Below are 27658 nucleotides of genomic sequence, written 5' to 3' on the forward strand. Positions count from 1 at the left end.
ACATCCCCAAGGTATCCTGTGGATACCCTATGGACCCTGAAGTAGAAAATATGAGATATGGTAAGAACTTACCCTTGTTATCTCTATTTCTACGAAGTCCATAGGGTTCCACAGGACTCCCGCCCTGTCGCACCTGTGCTGCAGATGGGCTTTGCTCTGGTCACCGGTTTTTCCGTCTCCCTCTGGTGAGAATGTGATTCTTGTGTGTGTCCAGATCTTTTTTCTCTCTTCCTTCTCCTCCTCCGGCCTATGGCTTGGTAACTAACTGAGATGCCTTGGCTCGGGGGCAGGGTATAGGAGGGGGACCTAGTGCATCCTGGGAGGCTGAAAAGCTTAACTCTTTGGTGCCCGATGACTGACGTCACACCTATACCCCAAGGTATCCTGTGGAACCCTATGGACTTCGTAGAAATAGAGATAACAAGGGTAAGTTCTTACCATATCTCATATTATTGTACTTGTGCCTTTTCATCTACCAGCACTGTTCTTCCTTTTATCTGATTTTGACATTTGAACTGTACTGTTCCTGTATCTCACGCTCATTACTACTACTAACGTTTCCCTCCCTCCAATTCCCTCATCTACACTATGAGGGGTATTCAATATGGGAGCGAAAACATCGTTTTTGCGTTAATATCGGAGGTATGACGTCATTATCGGAGGTTTTACTTTTACACCGTATTCAATTTCAAAGACTTATCGCAGTTTTGAAAAGTCTTTGATAAAAAACGGTGATAACTTTTCACCATTGAATAGGTGTCGAAAAAAGTGCAGAATTGGGGTTTAGGGGTGCAGGCTTAAAAAAAATAGCATGCACCCCTGGGAATGATATTTAAAAAAGAACTGTGTCAAAAAAAGTTTTTAAAAAAAATAGGGACACCCCAAAAAATTAGTTTACAAATTGGGGTGAAAAAAAAAAAAAGGGAAAAAAATGATTAACAATAGGGAAATAGGTTCAGGGCTATTCTGCAAGTATGCGGCAGGTGTATTCTAGAATAGGATATTAGCGGCAGGTGTATTCTAGAATAGAATTATAGCGGCAGGTGTTTTCTAGAATAGATTATTAGCGGCAAGTGTTTTCTAGAATAGGATATTAGCGGCAGGTGTATTCTAGAATAGATTATTAGCGGCAGGTGTTTTCTAGAATAGATTATTAGCGGCAAGTGTTTTCTAGAATAGGATATTAGCGGCAGGTGTATTCTAGAATAGATTATTAGCGGCAGGTGTTTTCTAGAATAGATTATTAGCGGCAGGTGTTTTCTAGAATAGGATATTAGCGGCAGGTGTATTCTAGAATAGAATTATAGCGGCAGGTGTATTCTAGAATAGATTATTAGCGGCAGGTGTTTTCTAGAATAGGATATTAGCGGCAGGTGTATTCTAGAATAGAATTATAGCGGCAGGTGTATTCTAGAATAGGCTATTAGTGGCAGGTGTATTCTAGAATAGATTATTAGCGGCAGGTGTTTTCTAGAATAGGATATTAGCGGCAGGTGTATTCTAGAATAGAATTATAGCGGCAGGTGTATTCTAGAATAGAATTATAGCGGCAGGTGTATTCTAGAATAGGCTATTAGTGGCAGGTGTATTCTAGAATAGGCTATTAGCGGCAGGTGTATTCTAGAATAAAATTATAGCGGCAGGTGTATTCTAGAATAGATTATTAGCGGCAGGTGTATTCTAGAATAGAATTATAGCGGCAGGTGCACAAATGCAGAATTTTTAAAAACTTACTTTAGGGACTTAAAAATATGCTAGTACCCATTTTCATGTACCCCAAATTTGATGGCACCACTTAAAAAAACGAAAAAAATAACCTAAGTGCTCTTCTGCAACATTTCTTCAATGTCGGAAAAAAACACCTGCTGCGGCTATTTAAATCCCAGACTTTCAATTAAAGGCTAAAACGGGGGTACCCATAGTGATCCCCCATGTTTTTAGAACTTGAGGGGGGTCTTACAATTATTTTAAGGAAAAATTTGTAACTTTACGCAAATCCAACTTCGGAGTTTCCCGTTTTCGTTAATTTTATATTGAATACGGCGATAAGCGGGAGCGCGCACCATACTTTAACGCAGGTAAAACTCCGATATGAAACGTTAACTTCGGCAGTGAAGTTAACATTTCATATTGAATACCCCTCAATGTCTCTTTTCTTCTACTCCCCCCTCACTCAGCAGCTAGATTATTCTCCTCTACTATCAATTCCATCCATAACCTCCCTCTCCTTCTCCTCCTCTGTCTCTCTTCATCCCATCTAATACTCACCACTGCATCTCCCATAACTCCAGTATTAGTCACTTCTCTTCCACCATGGTCCTGCTGCTCCATTTTCTCCTAGTCACCTCTCCTCTTCTCCACCCACACTAAACCTCCACCTTACCCACCACCTGCTCTCACCCTTCCTCATTTGGAAGCCAGCCACATACCCACACTCTCTTCATCCCCCCCGCTTTAAATCAATATCACCTCCACATGACATCAACCCTAATAATCTCATTCTTCTCTCACCTCTTAACTCTGAGCCTCTCTCCTGTGCCCTCTGGAAAGCCAGTCCTGTCTATAATAAACTGGTCCCCGTTCATGAGCCCTTCATCTGCAACTCCTTGATTCTCCTTGCAATCACCAAACCCTGGATTTACCCATCTGATACCACTGCTCCAGCAGCTATCTCCTTTGGGGGGCTCACATCCTCTCACACATCCTGGCCTGGAGGTTTCCAAGGTGGTGGTCTTGGGGTCCCTCTATCCTTGGGTCACTCCTACCAACTCTTACCTTATGAACCCTCCATTTCATTCTTTCCATTCAACACTCATAACAGTCTCATCTTCCAACTTCTTCGAGTAGCAGCCTTTTTTCGTGCCCCTGGCCTTAGCTCAAAATCCCTCCATAACTTTGCTTCCTAGCGCTTACTCTTCAAATGGGCTCTCAAGACCTATTTCTTCCTCAAAGCTTTCCAGCGCTCATCCTAACCCACTACTCTATGCTCCTTTCTCACTACCTAACCCATCTGTTTCTCCCCTGTTTGTCTGCCCCTCCCCTTTAGAATGTAAGCTCTCACGAGCAGGGCTCTCTTCCCTCACGTGCTTCTCCTTGCCTTACCTTTACTTTCATTTGCAACGGCACCTAACACTTGGTTGCTGAAACCCTGCTGCTTACTTAGGTGTTATGCAGCAATGTTTATAAATTATGTTAATAACTGTTGTCTTGTGTGCTCATTTGTTTCTGTACTGTGTAAGGCGCTGCGGAACCCTTGTGGCACCTTATAATTAAGGATAATAATAATAATAATTAGACATATAGGCCCAAATATAAGAGCCTGCGAGTCATAGGCACAGACGCGATTTTGGCGGTTTAGCCCGTAGATTTTAAGCACCAGTAGAGTGTCTACGCTGAAAATAGTTGGACATTCCCCCTTGATGGGAATCCTCCTAAAACTCCCTTTTCTACAGATGTAGTATGGAGCTTGTTGCATTGGGCTTCTGGGTGGTACGTGACTGTATTAGTTACTGGCAATTTGTAATATTCTGTTATCTCTCATCAGAGATTCCTCGCCTGGACCTGGGCATTACCCTGGAGAGGCACCATTACGTCATGCATCAGTGCATCACACACAATGGCTACCTTCACAAGACCTCCTCCATGACCAAGCTGGTCACCGACAGGAAGTCCAAGGAAGGTGGGTTCAGTGTCTTGTTTTGTATATGCAGAGACCACTACATGACTATATAACGCTGAGGGGGAAATGTAATATCGTCATTTTTCTGTGATCGCAAATGAACGCAAAACAAGTCTGTCACATAGGCGTGTTATGGGAGTGTCGGTGGTAACGGCGGCGTTCCCAAACACGCAGCTGCAGAGGCCTTGGTCAGACGGAGACACTGCGGTATTACATAGTGCAGTTACGCAGAAAGTGCTTGCGCAGTCAGATGCCAGCTACTACACCAGGGGGAGGCTGATACCAGCATTTGCATATTATCGCAGCCGTGACTCCGGAAACAGATGCAGCAGCGGAAACCCCTGGATCAGCCTTAGTTGTTGTTGTCTTTGCACTTCGGCTTTTAAGGGTTAATGAATGTTGTCATCCACGCAGGGAGCTTATGTATTATGTACTGGCAAATGTTTAAGTGTTTAATAAAATTAGATCTTACGTCACCCTGGTGGCACCTCTGCATCGGCTGCTTTTTATGCCTTTACCAGTGTGTAGTATAATTTTCCTTGTGCTGTTTTTATATCACCCTTTGTTATAGTGTATTGTGATGTGTTCAGTGTCAGCCTTTGTTATAGTGTATTGTGATGTGTTCAGTGTCAGCCTTTGTTATAGTGTATTGTGGTGTGTTTTTTATTATTCTTTGTTACAGTGTATTGTGGTGTATTTTGTATGACTCTTTGTTACAGTGTATTGTAGTGTATTTTGTATCACTCTTTGTTATAGTGTATTGTGGTGTGTTTATTATTCTTTTACAGTGTTACAGTGTATTGTGGTGTCACCCTTTGTTATAGTGTATTGTAGTGTGTTATGTGTGACTCTTTGTTACAGTGTATTTTGTATGACTCATTGTTACAGTGTATTTTGTATGACTCTTTGTTACAGTGTATTGTGGTGTATTTTGTATGACTCTTGGTTACAGTGTATTGTGGTATATTTTGTATGACTCTGTTTCAGTGTATTGTGGTGTGTTTTGTATGACTGTTACAGTATAGTGTGGTGTATTTTGTATCACACTTTGTTACAGTGTATTGTGGTATGTTTTGTATGTCTCTTTGTTACACAGTATTGTGGTGTTTGTCTTAACCTTTGTCACTGTACAGTAGTGTGGTGTGTTTTGTATTACTCTTTGTTATACAGTATTGTGGTGTTTTGTCTTAACCTTTGTCACTGTACAGTAGTGTGGTGTGTTTTGTATTACTCTTTGTTATACAGTATTGTGGTGTTTGTCTTAACCTTTGTCACTGTACAGTAGTGTGGTGTGTTTTGTATTACTCTTTGTTATACAGTATTGTGGTGTTTGTCTTAACCTTTGTCACTGTACAGTAGTGTGGTGTGTTTTGTATCACACTTTGTTACACAGCATTGTGGTATGGTATGAATTATCCTGTGTTGCACAGTGTTGTAATGTATCATGCATTACATTTTATTGTATTTTTGTTATAGTTATTCTTTTAGACTTTGTGTCACCCTTTGTGTTTGTGTTGCAGAGTTTAGCCGGCGGTGGTGTGTTCTCAATGACGGGACCCTCAGTTACTATGAAAACAACCACAGCTCCAAACCTAACGGCGTGATCCGAATGGAGGAGATTGTGTGTGTAGCCGTCATCCCGCCGGACACCCATGGGTGAGAATGCAATAAATGATGCGTTATTCAATGAGGCAAAGTGTAAGACAAGAGCTGGGCAGATCGCAGACGGTGTAGTTGATGTCCCAGTATCTGTCCCACCCGGCGTATACGCTCCAGGATAGGATTAAAGTGTGTGATGGGAGCTCCGCTTTCATTGTATTTGTCTCGTCTGAGCCGGTATAAGGTTCCCGGGAGGAGGACCGGACTCCATTCCCTAGGGCCAGTTCCAGGCCTCTGTGCTCTGTGATTATCACAGTCTGTAGTGTGATAATCCGCTGCCTGTGTCATACTACCTGGGAAGAGATTACCGCTATATAAGTACAATAATAATGGCTCATATTCCTAGCGGTGGGCTATTTGCACCACACCTCTGGACTTTTGTATGTTACTGGTCTACTCCAGGAGATGACGTATGCGCTCCTGCGTTCCTCCCCAGCTAGGAAACCAGCCCCAGGAGGGTGTGCGCACATGTACGTAAGCAGCGCCATCTCTTTTCCTCTTCAGGTAACATTTTTGACCCAATGGAGGAGTTTTGCCGGCACAAGGCCTTTCCAGCGCCGATGACCCCTTCTCACCTGTAGTGAGCCTGGCTGTAATTATCTCTGCCGGTGACCTTGGCAAATGCTGGCTACACCGGGGCTGAGGGGTTATCTTCTATCCCAAGGCTAAAAATTTACTCTCCGACAGGTTTCTCCATTTACATTTTTCTTCTATTACTACTTTTTATCAATTGTAAAGCGCAACGGAATATGCTGCGTTATGTAAGAAACTGTTATTAATAATAATACATTCCCCTTGAAGACTTCCATGGCAAGGGGTGGTGGCACCCATATACCACGATGAGAGACGTTATACAAACTTTTGTGTGGTCCACAGATAGATTGTCTCATTCCTATTGTGGACTTGGAACACCTTGGTGAGAGATCGGGCACATTGCTGCGTTGGTGGTGCCATACATGGCACATTAGAAAATGTCTCCGCCATGGATATAAAAGGGGCATATTCAATTGTCCATGGTAAAGTCTTAGATTACCACAGGTTGAGGTAACACACCTATCGCGCGGTAATTTCATTTAGAGCAGCTGCACGCACTCCCGTTTACCGCCCAATCTAATTGTAAAAAGTGGTCGCAGAGTATTTGTCTATGATGTCAGCTGCTTTAAGTGTTGGGAAACGATGAGGAAATCACCCTGGACCCCAAAACAGAGCAAATCAACACTGGATAACAGTATAGAAATTCATTAGTGGCCAAAAGCAAAGTATTTGAGGTTCTTCAAAGGTGTCACATGGCTGATTTTTGTATTTTGTAAGAACATTGAAAAAATAATAGAAAACGTGTTTTTCAGCAAATAAAATGCTCTAGAGTAGTTTATGGTGGATAAAAATGCCTATTAGTTGATTTTGTTTTTCTTTGTGTCATTTAAGCCACTCTTATTTATTTTTTTTAAACCCTGCAAACCTAAAAACACCTGTCCCATCCATACAGCACCCCATATACCTGTCCCATCCATACAGCACCCCATATACCTGTCCTACCCATACAGCACCCCATATACCTGTCCCATCCATACAGCACCCCATATACCTGTCCCATCCATACAGCACCCCATATACCTGTCCCATCCATACAGCACCCCCATATACCTGTCCCATCCATACAGCACCCCATATACCTGTCCTATCCATACAGCACCCCCATATACCTGTCCTACCCATACAGCACCCCCATATACCTGTCCTACCCATACAGCACCCCCATATACCTGTCCTATCCATACAGCAATCCCATATACCTGTCCTACCCATACAGCACCCCCATATACCTGTCCTACCCATACAGCACCCCCATATACCTGTCCTATCCATACAGCAATCCCATATACCTGTCCCTTCCATACAGCACCCCATATACCTGTCCTACCCATACAGCACCTCATATACCTGTCCTATCCATACAGCACCCCATATTCTTGTCCTATCCATACAGCACCCCATATACCTGTCCTATCGATACAGCACCCCCATATACCTGTCCTATCCATACAGCACCCCAATATACCTGTCCTACCCATACAGCACCCCCATATACCTGTCCCATCCATACAGCACCCCATATACCTGTCCCATCCATCAGCACCCCATATACCTGTCCCATCCATACAGCACCCCATATACCTGTCCCATCCATCAGCACCCCATATACCTGTCCTACCCATACAGCACCCCCATATACCTGTCCTACCCATACAGCACCCCCATATACCTGTCCTATCCATACAGCACCCCATATACCTGTCCTACCCATACAGCAATCCCATATACCTGTCCCTTCCATACAGCACCCCCATATACCTGTCCAATCCATACAGCACCCCCATATACCTGTCCTATCCATACAGCACCCCATATACCTGTCCTACCCATACAGCAATCCCATATACCTGTCCCTTCCATACAGCACCCCCATATACCTGTCCAATCCATACAGCAATCCCATATACCTGTCCCTTCCATACAGCAATCCCATATACCTGTCCAATCCATACAGCACCTCATATACCTGTCCTACCCATACAGCACCCCCATATACCTGTCCTATCCATACAGCACCCCCATATACCTGTCCTATCCATACAGCACCCCCATATACCTGTCCTACCCATACAGCACCCCATATACCTGTCCTATCCATACAGCACCCCCATATACCTGTCCTATCCATACAGCACCCCATATACCTGTCCCTTCCATACAGCAATCCCATATACCTGTCCCATCCATACAGCACCCCATATACCTGTCCCATCCATACAGCTCCCCATATACCTGTCCCATCCATACAGCTCCCCATATACCTGTCCCATCCATACAGCACCCCTATATACCTGTCCCATCCATGCAGCACCCCCATATACCTGTCCCATCCATACAGCACCTCCATATATCTGTCCCATCCATACAGCACCCCAATATACCTGTCCCATCCATGCAGCACCCCCATATACCTGTCCCATCCATACAGCACCTCCATATACCTGTCCCATCCATACAGCACCCCAATATACCTGTCCCATCCATACAGCACCCCAATATACCTGTCCCATCCATCAGCACCCCATATACCTGTCCCATCCATACAGCACCTCCATATACCTGTCCTACCCATACAGCACCCCCATATACCTGTCCTATCCATACAGCACCCCATATACCTGTCCTACCCATACAGCAATCCCATATACCTGTCCCTTCCATACAGCACCCCCATATACCTGTCCAATCCATACAGCACCCCCATATACCTGTCCTATCCATACAGCACCCCATATACCTGTCCTACCCATACAGCAATCCCATATACCTGTCCCTTCCATACAGCACCCCCATATACCTGTCCAATCCATACAGCAATCCCATATACCTGTCCCTTCCATACAGCAATCCCATATACCTGTCCAATCCATACAGCACCTCATATACCTGTCCTACCCATACAGCACCCCCATATACCTGTCCTATCCATACAGCACCCCCATATACCTGTCCTATCCATACAGCACCCCCATATACCTGTCCTACCCATACAGCACCCCATATACCTGTCCTATCCATACAGCACCCCCATATACCTGTCCTATCCATACAGCACCCCATATACCTGTCCCTTCCATACAGCAATCCCATATACCTGTCCCATCCATACAGCACCCCATATACCTGTCCCATCCATACAGCTCCCCATATACCTGTCCCATCCATACAGCTCCCCATATACCTGTCCCATCCATACAGCACCCCTATATACCTGTCCCATCCATGCAGCACCCCCATATACCTGTCCCATCCATACAGCACCTCCATATATCTGTCCCATCCATACAGCACCCCTATATACCTGTCCCATCCATGCAGCACCCCCATATACCTGTCCCATCCATACAGCACCTCCATATACCTGTCCCATCCATACAGCACCCCAATATACCTGTCCCATCCATACAGCACCCCAATATACCTGTCCCATCCATCAGCACCCCATATACCTGTCCCATCCATACAGCACCTCCATATACCTGTCCCACATAATTCAACTAATTATTCTGCATTTTTCAGACTATCACTCAGAATATGGCGTCATTATAAGATATATTAAGTTAATCAAAACTTTCCAAGTTACTAATTAATCATTGGGGGGGAGGGGGGCCATATGGGGTGTCCCAGGGGTTCTACAACAAGCCCCAACATTTTTACCTTAAAATAGGGATTTTCCCAAACTTTTCACCCACTCAGGGGCTGCAAAAAAACCTGCATTAAATCCTATGGAAAGTTAACTGGTAAATTTGCGCTGCTACTTGGATAGCAAAAACTTATCTGTATTTGGGGCCTGATTCAGACCCGCTCGCTTGTTGCGGACGCTCGCATCCTGCGTATGCAAATTTTCCAAATTGACGTCATGGGAAGTGATCGCTCGCCAAGGCATAAACACACCCACTTTGGCTGTGCGAGCAATCGCTCTGTGTATGCAGATGCCCATTAGAGTATGCAGAAAAGCGCACGTCATCTCCAGGAAGTGTCTTTAAACATTGGTACATCGAGCACCATCGGAAGCTAAGGCAGCACTTGCGGTTGCCTTACCCTACCGCAATCACTGCGAGGACTTGAAGCACTCACGCACACCTGCGTTCGCACCTCCAACCCCCCGTTTTTAATGGACTGCCCGTGTTACCACCCACAAACGGCCTCTTCTGTCACTCACTCTGCTGGGCTGTCTTTGCTGTGCGAGCGCAATGAGTAGTTCACGCACGCCCATTGCGATACGTGCGCATGCTCGTATGCAGACCATCGGGCCGCTTGCGAGCTCTTGCGACCGGGTCTGAATCAGGCCCTTAGTCGCTTTAACCCGTTTTCAGAGGTTTATTGAATCTACCCCTAGGGACGCTTACGCCATGTCCTCTCGACTATTCCATCAACGGTTTCTTCAGTTTGCTGTTCTGGACCAGACTTGTAGAAACGCGTTCTTCATAATGTGGAAGACAAACTAAATAATGAAGTAATAAGTTATGTACAATAAGTGGAAATAAATTAGTAAATTAATAATTATATAATGTGATTAATATGACAATAGCAGTAGTAGTAGGAAAATAATACATACTTGTGGTGCTGCAGTCAGACCAACGCGTTTCGCCACTTGCGGTTCCTCTGTGAGCACTGTTAGTGTAGAACAGGTTTTGGAGAAAGGCCAATGGCTGCGTCTTTTGTACAGTTATCATCTAGCAGTTACACATTGTCTGACCCTCTCTCCTCACAGGTATGAGAGTACGTTTGAGATTTACATTACGTCTGAGAAACTGTATCTGTTTGCAGCAGAAACCCCAGAGGAGGCCAGAGAATGGGTGAAGTCTATCACTAAGGTATGGCGTGCGTCTGGCTCAGCTGTATACATGTTACACCATCTCATTTCAGGCTAAGGGACTTTGCTCGTCATGTTAACATGCTGCCTGTCGGCCATGTCGACACAATGTATGTCGACCTTGTATACCACACCCGTCTTTGTTTCCGTGTTAGTGAATTGCAAATAGTATTAAACATACTTTAAAGTGTTTAAAATCGATTTTGCAAATGCAGCAATATGCTTAGCGTTCTAGGAGCTGCAGAGGGCATTAGTCCGGAATATAACTGTTGGGGGTGTATTATCCGTTGCGCTGTTATATAAGCCCGGCACCGTGACTGCACGTTTAGCCAGCATAACATAAACCTACCGCCACTTCCTCTCCTTACTGTGTATATAGCTACTGTCTGTCCTCCGCTTGCGGTCAGTGCTTTGCTACAGATGTATCCTCATACACCCAGCCTCAATACGCCATGCAGCGCGATACGTCACCAGCTCCCGTGCAACCCTGCTAGTCTAGAGCGTCTTTTTTTGCCCGAAACAATGCATCTTAGTCGCAATCCGATGTGCCTAGGACGCTCCAGCAGACTGCGCTGATTAATTTGCTATGCAACACTATATATATCTGTGTGCGACTGAGTCTGTGTACGAAGCACAACGGAACTTGGCGTGGAAAAAAGCCGGGGCCACCGCATAGTCGCACTTCGTATACAGATGCAGAGACTCAGGACCTCATTCAGAGCCGGTCGCACAGAGCGTGCGGTCGGTCTGAATGAGGGGAGGACGTCTTGAATTTTCAAGACATCCTCCTTTGCGGTGGTAAGGCCTTACGACCGACTAAGGTGATGGTCGTGATGGTCAAGACCATCGCGACCATCGGGGCTTACGACGAGACCCTAGGGTAGGGTCTCCCTTGTCGTAAGCCCCGGAGAGCTTTCGTCACTAGTGATGTCAGTGGGGCCGCCCCCAAACGGTAGGCGTTCCTATGGGAACGCCCCCGTTTGGGCTGCCACCCCCCCGGCCCGCCTTCCAAACGGGGCGAGCTGTCAATCAACATCGACAGCTCGCCCCCTTTGGATCGAGACCTGCTACGACCGGCGCTGTCGGTCGTAGCGGGTCTCACGCATGCGCACGACGGCGCCGGCGCCATCGTGCGCATGCTCTGTGGGGGGCCATCGACCCGGTCCGAGCGCATCGGCCCTAACGACCGGGTCTGAATGACCCCCTCAGTCACACAAAGATATACAGGTGTCGCATATGCGAGTAATCAGTGCAGTATCGTAGTGCGTCTCTGGTGCATCGCATTGTGACTTGAGGTGCCCATACATCTGCGACGGATCGCCGCGATGCAGGGATGCGATCGGAAATTTCCGAACGCCCACCACCGATGTTCTACGATCCGTCGCCAGATCGCAAACACTTGACATGTTAAATGTCCGCAATTTGACAATTGCGAACATTTTTTGATTGCGATCGTCCAATCGCCAAAATCCAACATGTTGGATTTCTACAATCCTGCGATGCCGGGTTGCAGCATCACGTGATCGCGGCAATCCATTTCTGATGTATGGGGCCCATAAGTGATAAAAGATGGAAAACTGACACTCGGGGCTAGCATGGGACCTGGCGTACTGGGAGGGGTGGTTTGGTGCGACTACAGCAGTAGTGTATGAGGAACCATCTGTACTGTGCATGGTGTTTGTGACGGGACGCGCTGATCCTTTATATTGTTTATTTTGTGCAGTTTTGTGTGCGGAATGGTGGATCCAGTTTGTTTGTTTGTTTTTTTGCTTTTCTCTTTAATCTTTAGCAACAGGTTTTATATTTCAGTGGTTGTTGCCTTTGCTGCAAATACTGGCTCCCGCGTGGTCTGGCTATACCTTATAATCCTATATAAAAAGGCCTTACCCTACTTCTGTTCATCTCATTCCCTTTAGTGCTTTATTCCACTGAAGGCCGAGGAGCTTCTAAGTTATGACTTTGACCGGATTGGACGGCTGCAGTTTAAAGGAGGGCGGAGCCTGGAGCGCACCACGGTGGGCTGGTTCTCGCTCTGTAAGACCAATGTCTACACCTATGTAGAAGATAATGATACAGTGGAGGTCATCAACCTGAAGAAGCTCACGGAGCTATGTACGTTCGGGTAACCTGTATCGGCGGCACGACGTGGTCTCTATGTGTCTGATACTAGTGATTGCCGAATGTCCGTAAGCCTGTCTGATTATGGGCAATCCTATTAGATCTTCCAGTCAGATTCCATGGTGCCCCGTTGGGCCGGCCGTACGGGGTGACTGTGCTCGGCGACTGACTGGAGCTTTGTTTGTGTACAAGTGAAATCTAATCAGACTCGGGCATCTTTGCTGGTTGTCTGAGCGCTCGTTAGGTAACACTCTATGTTAGAAGAGACCGTGCCTTAGTAATGGGATATTCCTGTCCTTTACAGCCAGAAAAGATAAAGACGTCCTTGTGCTGGGGGAGAAAGGGAGGTAAGTGTCCGCAGAATTCTATACTGTACATCTGATCTGGGGAAGGTATAGTGACCAGTAGGAAAAGGAACCACAATGTAACACGTTAGATACCATGTAGAAACTAGATGTGGGTTCCTGTGCGGAGGGTTTTCATACAGAGCCAGATAGGAGGCCCATACTGCAGTGATCACTAGAGCACAGTTCTGCTGAGCAATGTAGTGCAACAGGGGATTCAAAGTTCCTTATGTGATGGCTTTGATGACCGTGCAGCAGGACAACATGGCTACTTTTGGGGGGCTGCACGTGATCACGGTGAATGCGGCCAGATCAGGGGTCTCTCAGTGCTACGTAACCTGCATATAAGGAATGTGGACAGACCCAGTCAGGGGAGGGCAAAAAAAACCCATATACAGAATATACAGAATAAATAGAATGTGCAGTCAGAAAAAGGGGCGACAAAGCGTCCTATAAATACATTAGGGAAATAAATAAGGGTAATGGTGAGGCTGGGAACTGACTGAGGTTACAGACTGCAGAAATCACTATTTTAGACACAAATATATATTTACTACAGAACTCTAGAAATGAAAAGTAATGAAGTCAATAGACCCAGATTCTATGGGCGAAATTCAATTGATTCCTGCCCCCATCGCGCCTGATGGAGCTATTCAATTGTTGTTCCTGTCGGGCGCGATCTGCTATCAGCGCTCCATTTCAGCTCGCAGCCCCATGGGGGGCGAGAGCTGAAATGTGCGAAAAGTGACCTGTTTGGGCGCCCAAACATCACTTTTTGCGGTCGCGCCCCAGCACTTTGGTTGGGGGGTAGCTGCTTTATGCTGCTAAACCCGACCACTTTGGGCGCGATTAGCGCGAAAAATGGCAGCAATTGAATAGCGGCCCGCGATCTCCTGTCACTTTAGACGGGAGATCGGGACCGCGTAAACAAATGAATTCCGCCCTATATGTTCTACGCTACTAAAGTACTAAGGAGATTGGTTAGCATTACTTATTCAGGGAATATAGATTGTAATGTCAGAGAGAGGATATGGGAACAGAAAGTTTGATGGAATTGTGGTGGGAACTCGCACAGTTAAATAATTCCGGATGGCACGGGACACACATATACGCTACTGTAAAAACTTAGGGCCTCATCTACAAACGAGTTTTATCATTCATAACAAGTGATAAGACTCATTGCGTGTGATAATGGTGCTCCAGCCAATCAGCGGCCAACTGTCATCTGTTTGAAAAGTGACAGTTGGGCGCTGATTGGCTGGAGCATCATTTATCATACACAATGTGTGTTATCACTTTTTGTGAATGATAAAACTCATTGATAAATGAGACCCTTAGATTGAAAATGAAAATGAAACAATGTAATGAGAAAACAAGCACACAGAACAGGGCAGGTCTAGATGGGCCGCAGGTACTTTTCTGCTGTGAAATTCTGTGTTTCTTTGTGTAGGATGACGTACATCCAGTTAGAGAGGAAGCTGGATTTCTCGGGCTGGGTTAGCGCCATTGAGAAGGCGAGCAGCACCACTGGCGACACCCTCTCGGAGCAGCAGCTGACGGATTCGGACGTGCCCTGCATTGTGGAGAAATGCATTGATCACATTTCAAGATTTGGTAAATATTAGGGAGCACTTATGTGGAGTATGGGGTGACTGTGCAGGACAGGATGCAGTCAGCTTCCCGGCGTCAGGATGACAAAGGCCGAAATCCCGAAGGTAAGTATCAGGCGTTAGGGGGAGGGTTAGAGTTAGGCATTAGGGGGAGGGTTAGGGCTAGGCACTGGGGGAGGGTTAGGTTAAGGGTGTGGGAAGGGGGAGATTAAGTTTAGGCACCGGGAGGGAGTGTTAGGTTTAGGGTGCGGGGAGGGGGAGGTTTAGGGTTAGGCACTGGGTAGGGGTAAGGGTCAGTCTCACCTGCTTTCCTTATAGGTGTCGGGATTCTGACTGTTGGAGTGCCGATGTTGTTATTCTGACCAGGGGCATCCAGACCGCCGGGATCTTATACCCAACCCATGCAGGACACGTCCACCCTCTGTACACGTTACCCTCTATCCTGTGCCAGGGAGATGTTCTCAGAGCAGACAGCTGCCTAGAGTTCCCCTGCGGCATTTTTGTGACAGTTCTGCCATTTGTAACCGCTGCACTTTGACAATAGTTTCACAATCACTCTCCAATCCGCTGCATTGTATTCAGACCGCCGTCCAACACGCCCTTTAGTAAATGTCTTCTGAAAGGATCTGGAACCTGGTAGACATCTCACAAATTCGCAGTGGGTTTAAATGCTATCAGTCACCAACCAAGTGCCAGCAATTATTGCATTTAATTTCTATATTGTCCATTTCACCCAGGTATAATTTTTTTTGCAGCAATAGCATTTTTGTTTCAAAATTGTGGTTACATTTGTAAGAATAACTGTTCCTCTGTGTTTGCCCGTAAAAGAGTGAAATAGCAGATATCGAGTTTTATGAGTACAACAAAATCTGCTGATACAACCTGTTGTACTTGCACCTGCCCCAATATTATTTCTCTGCTCTAAACCAGGGGTGGGCAATTATTTCAGCTAGGGGGCCACTTAGCAGGGCCCAGTAAACTGTAGAGGGCCTCACGGACTCCCATCATGCACTGCCTCCACCACAGCTGAGCCGCGCGTCGGAGCGTTCTGAGGCACTGCGTAATGAAGGAATTAAGCATAGATAAAAACAGCGCTATAGTAATTAAAGTGTCTAATTCCTGCAGCTGTTAAATAGCGTATTGCCAGCCGTACATCTGATTTAAACAAATCCACAATGGTAATAACCAGCGCTGCATTAAGACCCTCTTGTGATGACAGAAATCTGAAAAGGCTGAACTTAATTATATTAAAATTAACATTTATTAAAACCAAAATTCACATTGTAAAAACACACACATTATTACGCACCTTTAATATACCAATAACTGACAGTCGTTATTACACTTCATGTATTGATGGTTCTGTAAAGCTGCACGTACTGTACAGCTGGGAAATATTAGAGAATGGGCCAAGAACTCAGTGGACTGTCCAGTACAGAGTGCAGGGGTGTTCAAGTGGCCCTCAAACTGCTGTGGAACTACATATCCCAGCATGCCCTGCCACAGTTTTAATATGTCCTAATAGCAAAACAATGGCAGGCCATGCTGGGTTGTGTAGTTCCACAGCAGCCGTTCGATGTCCGTATGAATAATTATTGTAGCTGGGAGATTAGTGTAGCAGTTAATAGGCCTACGCGCCTTTTGTATCAGGTGACGCAAGTCATCCAATCAAACCTATTGATCAGGTACATCTGAGCTGTACACTCTCGGCTCACCTCAGCATAAGCAGCAACATGCCAGACCCAGTTACCTGGCGTGCCGCCATACTGCGCTCTCACCTGTACTAAACTGTGCGCACCCCCTGTATCATAGCGGAACTGATGGCGGAAATGATCTTTCTTGCAGGGATGGGATCTGAAGGGATCTACAGGAAGAATGGTCAGAACTCTAAGATCACAAGTCTGCTGGAAGCGCTGAAGGAGGACGCACGTAGAGTGGTTCTGACGGAAGATGAACACGTGGACAATGTTTCCGACGCCCTAAAGAGGTTCTTCAGAGGCATCGGGGAGGGAGTATTCGCAGAACACTGCATGCAGTGGTTATATGTGACAGGTGAGAGCAGCAGAACTGATAATATCACATGTATAACAGATTACTCCTCTCAAAACCATACGTGAAGAGGGCGATTCAGGATGGCTGCCAAGTCCAAGGGAAGCGTTTGGAACGCCGCCGCCTCGCAGACAAAAACAACTACACTGCTCACCCCATTGAGGTGCGCAGGAAAATGTGCGATGCTGACCAACCGTTATTCTAAGGGAATAGCGCAGCTGAACATGTCCCTGACGATTTAATTGCCGTCTTATTGCGAGGCGACGTTTGACGATCTACAAGAAGGAACAAAGTCTTACCGTATATATACGCCTGTTGCTGGATCTGCCCAATGGCGAGTACAATAAGTAAAACGTATAGATATTCCTTATGATACGGTTAGTGCGTCCTATCACTCAGCCCTTCTCGCCTTGGACCCCGTGGTGGTAGTATGCGTAGTGTTAGGTGCTGATGCAGTAGAATGAGCGCACTTTGCGGAAAATAGCGTACTCCTGCAAATATGCAGCACTGTACGCTTCTCGCGGCGTGTCCGCCTCCGCACCGGCAGCATATGCGTCTGGGATGCTACATGTCATTGTCATTACCGTGAACTAGGTGCGAAAGATAATGTTCATCTCCTAACCGATGTATATGCGCTCACACGCTGATCTGCTTACCTGGGAACGCCCCTTACGTCAGCTAAAGTCCCCGGCTAGTGAGTTATTAGGAAGCTGGGGGATGTCAGCCCCTGGTTACCGCACATGTCTGTGTATCAGCGTCTGGCTTCTCCTCTTCTCCAGGCACAGAGGATGACGGGGAGAGAATCCGGATGTACCAGGAGCTGCTGCAGGTCCTCCCCCCTGTAAACAGGGCCACACTTAGAGCACTAATCAGTCACTTACACTGGTGAGTATCCGGCCTCATAGGGACCTCTCTGTATGCAGACTGTCACACAGTACACGGGATGTCACATGTACAGGCTGTCACACAGTACACGGGATGTCACATGTACAGGCTGTCACACAGTACACGGGATGTCACATGTACAGGCTGTCACACAGTACACGGGATGTCACATGTTCAGGCTGTCACACAGTACACTGGATGTCACATGTACAGGCTGTCACACAGTACACGGGATGTCACATGTACAGGCTGTCACACAGTACACGGGATGTCACATGTACAGGCTGTACACTGGATGTCACATGTACAGGCTGTCACACAGTACACTGGATGTCACATGTACAGGCTGTCACACAGTACACGGGATATCTCATGTACAGGCTGTCACACAGTACACGGGATGTCACATGTACAGGCTGTCACACAGTACACGGGATGTCACATGTACAGGCTGTCACACAGTACACTGGATGTCACATGTACAGGCTGTCACACAGTACACGGGATGTCACATGTCCAGGCTGTCACACAGTACACGGGATGTCACATGTTCAGGCTGTCACACAGTACACGGGATGTCACATGTCCAGGCTGTCACACAGTACACGGTATGTCTCATGTACAGGCTGTCACACAGTACACAGGATGTCTCATGTACAGGCTGTCACACAGTACACGGTATGTCTCATGTACAGGCTGTCACACAGTACACGGGATGTCTCATGTACAGGCTGTCACACAGTACACGGGATGCCACATGTACAGGCTGTCACACAGTACACGGGATGTCTCATGTCCAGGCTGTCACACAGTACACGGGATGTCTCATGTCCAGGCTGTCACACAGTACACGGGATGTCACATGTCCAGGCTGTCACACAGTACACGGGATGTCTCATGTCCAGGCTGTCACACAGTACACGGGATGTCACATGTCCAGGCTGTCACACAGTACACGGGATGTCTCATGTCCAGGCTGTCACACAGTACACGGGATGTCACATGTCCAGGCTGTCACACAGTACACGGGATGTCTCATGTCCAGGCTGTCACACCATACACGGTATGTCTCATGTCCAAGCTGTTATACAGTACACGGGATGTAACATGTCCAGGCTGTCACACAGTACACGGGATATCTCATGTACAGGCTGTCACACAGTACACGGGATGTCACATGTACAGGCTGTCACACAGTACACGGGATGTCACATGTACAGGCTGTCACACAGTACACTGGATGTCACATGTACAGGCTGTCACACAGTACACGGGGTGTCACATGTCCAGGCTGTCACACAGTACACGGGATGTCACATGTTCAGGCTGTCACACAGTACACGGGATGTCACATGTTCAGGCTGTCACACAGTACACGGGATGTCACATGTCCAGGCTGTCACACAGTACACGGTATGTCTCATGTACAGGCTGTCACACAGTACACGGGATGTCTCTTGTCTAGGATGTCACACAGTACACAGGATGTCTCATGTCCAGGCTGTCACACAGTACACGGGATGTCTCATGTCCAGGCTTTCACACAATACACGGGATGTCACATGTCCAGGCTGTCACACAGTACACGGGATGTCTCATGTCCAGGCTGTCACACAGTACACGGGATGTCACATGTCTGGGATGTCACACAGTACACGGGATGTCTCTTGTCTAGGATGTCACACAGTACACAGGATGTCTCATGTCCAGGCTGTCACACCATACACGGAATGTCTCATGTCCAAGCTGTCACACAGTACACGGGATGTCACATGTCCAGGCTGTCACACCGTACACGGGATGTCTCTCGGTTTCTCTTATTTTAGTATCCAGCACTTTTCGAAAATAAACCAAATGAACATTCACAATCTGGCCATTGTGTTTGGACCCACGCTCTTCCAGATGGACGGGAAAAACTACAAGCCCGGGCGAGTGGTGGAGGACCTCATTACCTTTTACCTGCCCATATTCAATGTAAGTACAAGTCATGTCACTTGTTCGGGCTGTCACACAGTACAGGGGATGTCACTTGTTCAGGCTGCCACACAGTACAGGGGATGTCACTTGTTCAGGCTGTCACACAAGACACGGGATGTCACTTGTTCAGGCTGTCACACAGTACACGGGGTGTCACTTGTTCAGGCTGTCACACAGTACATGGGATGTCACTTGTTCAGGCTCTCACACAATACACGGGATGTCACTTGTTCAGGCTGTCACACAATACACGGGATGTCCCTTGTTCAGGCTGTCACACAGTACACGGGATGTCACTTGTTCAGGCTGTCACACAGTACACGGGATGTCACTTGTTCAGGCTGTCACACAGTACATGGGATGTCACTTGTTCAGGCTGTCACACAGTACACGGGGTGTCACTTGTTCAGGCTGTCACACAATACACGGGATGTCACTTGTTCAGGCTGTCACACAGTACACGGGGTGTCACTTGTTCAGGCTGTCACACAATACACGGGATGTCTCATGTCCAGGCTGTCACACAGTACACGGGATGTCACTTGTTCAGGCTGTCACACAGTACATGGGATGTCACTTGTTCAGGCTGTCACACAGTACAGGGAATGTCACTTGTTCAGGCTGTCACACAGTACAGGGGATGTCACTTGTTCAGGCTGCCACACAGTACAGGGGATGTCACTTGTTCAGGCTGTCACACAACACACGGGATGTCACTTGTTCAGGCTGTCACACAGTACACGGGGTGTCACTTGTTCAGGCTGTCACACAGTACATGGGATGTCACTTGTTCAGGCTCTCACACAATACACGGGATGTCACTTGTTCAGGCTGTCACACAATACACGGGATGTCCCTTGTTCAGGCTGTCACACAGTACACGGGATGTCACTTGTTCAGGCTGTCACACTGTACACGGGATGTCACTTGTTGAGGCTGTCACACAGGACACGGGATGTCACTTGTTGAGGCTGTCACACAGTAGACGGGATGTCACTTGTTCAGGCTGTCACACAATACACGTGATGTCTCGCCCAACTGCGTAACATGGACATTCCGCCCATCTCTGAATCAGGCCCTACATCTGCACGTCTGCGCCACCTGCGTGCTGGTATAGGTATGGTGCCCGCCCCCAGCTTGCAGTCGCCATTGTCATCTCTGTGTTTTTCCCACCCAGGTGGACATCCAGGATCTGGAGAAGCAGTTGAAAGAAGTCTCCACCATCATGAAAATGCGCAATGTGAACCAGATCAACCACAGGGTGAGAGACCGCCTGGCGCAGATACGGTGCCCTGATTACTGCCAGACCCAAATCTGATCACGTTTCTTGTTTTGCCCAGAGCTGTCACTTCATCTGCTCCGTCTACCTAATGGAGAAGAAGGAGGAGTGTGTACACAGTGTGCAAGTGAGTACCTACCTCTCACACCTCACCATCACTGCCCGTCCACTACCTACCTCTGACACCTCACCATCACTGCCCGTCCAGTACCTACCTCTCACACCTCACCATCACTGCCCGTCCAGTACCTATCTCTCACACCTCACCATCACTGCCCGTCCACTACCTACCTCTGACACCTCACCATCACTGCCCGTCCACTACCTACCTCTGACACCTCACCATCACTGCCCGTCCACTACCTACCTCTGACACCTCACCATCACTGCCCGTCCACTACCTACCTCTGACACCTCACCATCACTGCCCGTCCACTACCTACCTCTGACACCTCACCATCACTGCCCGTCCACTACCTACCTCTGACACCTCACCATCACTGCCCGTCCACTACCTACCTCTGACACCTCACCATCACTGCCCGTCCACTACCTAACTCTGACACCTCACCATCACTGCCCGTCCACTACCTACCTCTGACACCTCACCATCACTGCCCGTACACTACCTACCTCTTACACCTCCCCATCACTGCCTGTACACTACCTACCTCTGACACCTCACCATCACTGCCCGTCCACTACCTACCTCTGACACCTCCCCTCACTGCCCATGCAGTACCTACCTCTGACACCTCACCATCACTGCCCATGCAGTACCTACCTCTGACACCTCACCATCACTGCCCGTCCACTACCTACCTCTGACACCTCACCATCACTGCCCGTCCACTACCTACCTCTGACACCTCAAAATCACTGCCCGTCCACTACCTACCTCTGACACCTCACCATCACTGCCCGCCCACTACCTACCTCTGACACCTCACCATCACTGCCCGTCCACTACCTACCTCTGACACCTCACCATCACTGCCCATCCACTACCTACCTCTGACACCTCACCATCACTGCTTGTCCACTACCTACCTCTGACACCTCACCATCACTGCCCGTACACTACCTACCTGTGACACCTCACCATCACTGCCCATGTAAGTACCTACCTCTGACACCTCACCATCACTGCCCGTCCACTACCTACCTCTAACACCTCCCCATCACTGCCTGTACACTACCTACCTCTTACACCTCCCAATCACTGCCTGTACACTACCTACCTCTGACACCTCACCATCACTGCCCGTCCACTACCTACCTCTGACACCTCCCCATCACTGCCCATGCAGTACCTACCTCTGACACCTCACCATCACTGCCCATGCAGTACCTACCTCTGACACCTCACCATCACTGCCCGTCCACTACCTACCTCTGACACCTCACCATCACTGCCCATGCAGTACCTACCTCTGACACCTCACCATCACTGCCCATGCAGTACCTACCTCTGACACCTCACCATCACTGCCCGTCCACTACCTACCTCTGACACCTCACCATCACTGCCCGTACACTACCTACCTCTGACACCTCACCATCAGTGCCCATGTAGTACCTACCTCTGACACCTCACCATCACTGCCCGTCCACTACCTACCTCTGACACCTCACCATCACTGCCCGTGCACTACCTACCTCTGACACCTCACCATCACTGCCCGTACACTACCTACCTCTGACACCTCACCATCAGTGCCCATGTAGTACCTACCTCTGACACCTCACCATCACTGCCCGTCCACTACCTACCTCTGACACCTCACCATCACTGCCCGTGCACTACCTACCTCTGACACCTCACCATCACTGCCCGTCCACTACCTACCTCTGACACCTCACCATCACTGCCCGTACACTACCTACCTCTGACACCTCACCATCACTGCCCGTACACTACCTACCTCTGACACCTCGCCATCACTGCCCGTACACTACCTACCTCTGACACCTCACCATCACTGCCCGTACACTACCTACCTCTGACACCTCACCATCACTGCCCGTCCACTACCTACCTCTGACACCTCACCATCACTGCCCGTACACTACCTACCTCTGACACATCACCATCACTGCCCGTCCACTACCTACCTCTGACACCTCACCATTACTGCCCGTACACTACCTACCTCTGACACCTCACCATCACTGCCCGTCCACTACCTACCTCTGACACCTCACCATCACTGCCCGTCCAGTACCTACCTCTGACACCTCACCATCACTGCCCGTCCAGTACCTATCTCTCACACCTCACCATCACTGCCCGTCCAGTACCTATCTCTCACACCTCACCATCACTGCCCGTCCAGTACCTATCTCTGACACCTCACCATCACTGCCCGTCCAGTACCTACCTCTCACACCTCACCATCACTGCCCGTCCACTACCTACCTCTGACACCTCACCATCACTGCCCGTCCACTACCTACCTCTGACACCTCACCATCACTGCCCGTCCAGTACCTACCTCTCACACCTCACCATCACTGCCCGTCCAGTACCTATCTCTCACACCTCACCATCACTGCCCGTCCACTACCTACCTCTGACACCTCACCATCACTGCCCGTCCACTACCTACCTCTGACACCTCACCATCACTGCCCGTCCACTACCTACCTCTGACACCTCACCATCACTGCCCGTCCACTACCTACCTCTGACACCTCACCATCACTGCCCGTCCACTACCTACCTCTGACACCTCACCATCACTGCCCGTCCACTACCTACCTCTGACACCTCACCATCACTGCCCGTCCACTACCTAACTCTGACACCTCACCATCACTGCCCGTCCACTACCTACCTCTGACACCTCACCATCACTGCCCGTACACTACCTACCTCTTACACCTCCCCATCACTGCCTGTACACTACCTACCTCTGACACCTCACCATCACTGCCCGTCCACTACCTACCTCTGACACCTCCCCTCACTGCCCATGCAGTACCTACCTCTGACACCTCACCATCACTGCCCATGCAGTACCTACCTCTGACACCTCACCATCACTGCCCGTCCACTACCTACCTCTGACACCTCACCATCACTGCCCATGCAGTACCTACCTCTGACACCTCACCATCACTGCCCATGCAGTACCTACCTCTGACACCTCACCATCACTGCCCGTCCACTACCTACCTCTGACACCTCACCATCACTGCCCGTACACTACCTACCTCTGACACCTCACCATCAGTGCCCATGTAGTACCTACCTCTGACACCTCACCATCACTGCCCGTCCACTACCTACCTCTGACACCTCACCATCACTGCCCGTGCACTACCTACCTCTGACACCTCACCATCACTGCCCGTACACTACCTACCTCTGACACCTCACCATCAGTGCCCATGTAGTACCTACCTCTGACACCTCACCATCACTGCCCGTCCACTACCTACCTCTGACACCTCACCATCACTGCCCGTGCACTACCTACCTCTGACACCTCACCATCACTGCCCGTCCACTACCTACCTCTGACACCTCACCATCACTGCCCGTACACTACCTACCTCTGACACCTCACCATCACTGCCCGTACACTACCTACCTCTGACACCTCGCCATCACTGCCCGTACACTACCTACCTCTGACACCTCACCATCACTGCCCGTACACTACCTACCTCTGACACCTCACCATCACTGCCCGTCCACTACCTACCTCTGACACCTCACCATCACTGCCCGTACACTACCTACCTCTGACACATCACCATCACTGCCCGTCCACTACCTACCTCTGACACCTCACCATTACTGCCCGTACACTACCTACCTCTGACACCTCACCATCACTGCCCGTCCACTACCTACCTCTGACACCTCACCATCACTGCCCGTCCAGTACCTACCTCTGACACCTCACCATCACTGCCCGTCCAGTACCTATCTCTCACACCTCACCATCACTGCCCGTCCAGTACCTATCTCTCACACCTCACCATCACTGCCCATCCAGTACCTATCTCTGACACCTCACCATCACTGCCCGTCCAGTACCTACCTCTCACACCTCACCATCACTGCCCGTCCACTACCTACCTCTGACACCTCACCATCACTGCCCGTCCACTACCTACCTCTGACACCTCACCATCACTGCCCGTCCAGTACCTACCTCTCACACCTCACCATCACTGCCCGCCCACTACCTACCTCTGACACCTCACCATCACTGCCCGTCCACTACCTACCTCTGACACCTCACCATCACTGCCCATCCACTACCTACCTCTGACACCTCACCATCACTGCTTGTCCACTACCTACCTCTGACACCTCACCATCACTGCCCGTACACTACCTACCTGTGACACCTCACCATCACTGCCCATGTAAGTACCTACCTCTGACACCTCACCATCACTGCCCGTCCACTACCTACCTCTAACACCTCCCCATCACTGCCTGTACACTACCTACCTCTTCCACCTCCCCATCACTACCTGTACACTACCTACCTCTGACACCTCACCATCACTGCCCGTCCACTACCTACCTCTGACACCTCCCCATCACTGCCCATGCCGTACCTACCTCTGACACCTCACCATCACTGCCCATGCAGTACCTACCTCTGACACCTCACCATCACTGCCCGTCCACTACCTACCTCTGACACCTCACCATCACTGCCCATGCAGTACCTACCTCTGACACCTCACCATCACTGCCCATGCAGTACCTACCTCTGACACCTCACCATCACTGCCCGTCCACTACCTACCTCTGACACCTCACCATCACTGCCCGTACACTACCTACCTCCGACACCTCACCATCAGTGCCCATGTAGTACCTACCTCTGACACCTCACCATCACTGCCCGTCCACTACCTACCTCTGACACCTCACCATCACTGCCCGTGCACTACCTACCTCTGACACCTCACCATCACTGCCCGTACACTACCTACCTCTGACACCTCACCATCAGTGCCCATGTAGTACCTACCTCTGACACCTCACCATCACTGCCCGTCCACTACCTACCTCTGACACCTCACCATCACTGCCCGTGCACTACCTACCTCTGACACCTCACCATCACTGCCCGTCCACTACCTACCTCTGACACCTCACCATCACTGCCCGTACACTACCTACCTCTGACACCTCGCCATCACTGCCCGTACACTACCTACCTCTGACACCTCGCCATCACTGCCCGTACACTACCTACCTCTGACACCTCACCATCACTGCCTGTACACTACCTACCTCTGACACCTCACCATCACTGCCCGTCCACTACCTACCTCTGACACCTCACCATCACTGCCCGTACACTACCTACCTCTGACACATCACCATCACTGCCCGTCCACTACCTACCTCTGACACCTCACCATTACTGCCCGTACACTACCTACCTCTGACACCTCACCATCACTGCCCGTCCACTACCTACCTCTGACACCTCACCATCACTGCCCGTCCAGTACCTACCTCTGACAACTCACCATCACTGCCCGTCCAGGACCTATCTCTCACACCTCACCATCACTGCCCGTCCAGTACCTATCTCTCACACCTCACCATCACTGCCCGTCCAGTACCTATCTCTGACACCTCACCATCACTGCCCGTCCAGTGCCTACCTCTCACACCTCACCATCACTGCCCGTCCACTACCTACCTCTGACACCTCACCATCACTGCCCGTCCACTACCTACCTCTGACACCTCACCATCACTGCCCGTCCAGTACCTACCTCTCACACCTCACCATCACTGCCCGTCCAGTACCTATCTCTCACACCTCACCATCACTGCCCGTCCACTACCTACCTCTGACACCTCACCATCACTGCCCGTCCACTACCTACCTCTGACACCTCACCATCACTGCCCGTCCACTACCTACCTCTGACACCTCACCATCACTGCCCGTCCACTACCTACCTCTGACACCTCACCATCACTGCCCGTCCACTACCTACCTCTGACACCTCACCATCACTGCCCGTCCACTACCTACCTCTGACACCTCACCATCACTGCCCGTCCACTACCTAACTCTGACACCTCACCATCACTGCCCGTCCACTACCTACCTCTGACACCTCACCATCACTGCCCGTACACTACCTACCTCTTACACCTCCCCATCACTGCCTGTACACTACCTACCTCTGACACCTCACCATCACTGCCCGTCCACTACCTACCTCTGACACCTCCCCTCACTGCCCATGCAGTACCTACCTCTGACACCTCACCATCACTGCCCATGCAGTACCTACCTCTGACACCTCACCATCACTGCCCGTCCACTACCTACCTCTGACACCTCACCATCACTGCCCATGCAGTACCTACCTCTGACACCTCACCATCACTGCCCATGCAGTACCTACCTCTGACACCTCACCATCACTGCCCGTCCACTACCTACCTCTGACACCTCACCATCACTGCCCGTACACTACCTACCTCTGACACCTCACCATCAGTGCCCATGTAGTACCTACCTCTGACACCTCACCATCACTGCCCGTCCACTACCTACCTCTGACACCTCACCATCACTGCCCGTGCACTACCTACCTCTGACACCTCACCATCACTGCCCGTACACTACCTACCTCTGACACCTC

At 49.2% G+C, this 27658-nt stretch overlaps 1 protein-coding gene across 3 annotated transcripts in view; it reads left to right on the forward strand.

Moving 5' to 3' along the window:
* The window catches only part of ARAP1 (ArfGAP with RhoGAP domain, ankyrin repeat and PH domain 1), a 256390-nt gene that overhangs the window by 156134 nt on the left and 72598 nt on the right, over positions 1-27658 (forward strand). For all 3 annotated transcript variants that reach the window (XM_088462450.1, XM_088462451.1, XM_088462452.1), the window contains exons 14-24: positions 3545-3679; positions 5200-5335; positions 10647-10749; positions 12665-12860; positions 13171-13213; positions 14661-14824; positions 16666-16872; positions 17649-17754; positions 19581-19728; positions 20909-20992; positions 21072-21137. In XM_088462450.1, the coding sequence (XP_088318576.1) occupies positions 3545-3679; positions 5200-5335; positions 10647-10749; positions 12665-12860; positions 13171-13213; positions 14661-14824; positions 16666-16872; positions 17649-17754; positions 19581-19728; positions 20909-20992; positions 21072-21137 (1388 nt within the window). The remainder of the gene's footprint in view (positions 1-3544; positions 3680-5199; positions 5336-10646; positions 10750-12664; positions 12861-13170; positions 13214-14660; positions 14825-16665; positions 16873-17648; positions 17755-19580; positions 19729-20908; positions 20993-21071; positions 21138-27658) is intronic.

Source organism: Taudactylus pleione, unplaced genomic scaffold (assembly GCF_031769625.1).
Source record: "Taudactylus pleione unplaced genomic scaffold, aTauple2 ptg001243l, whole genome shotgun sequence".
NCBI lineage: Eukaryota > Metazoa > Chordata > Amphibia > Anura > Myobatrachidae > Taudactylus > Taudactylus pleione.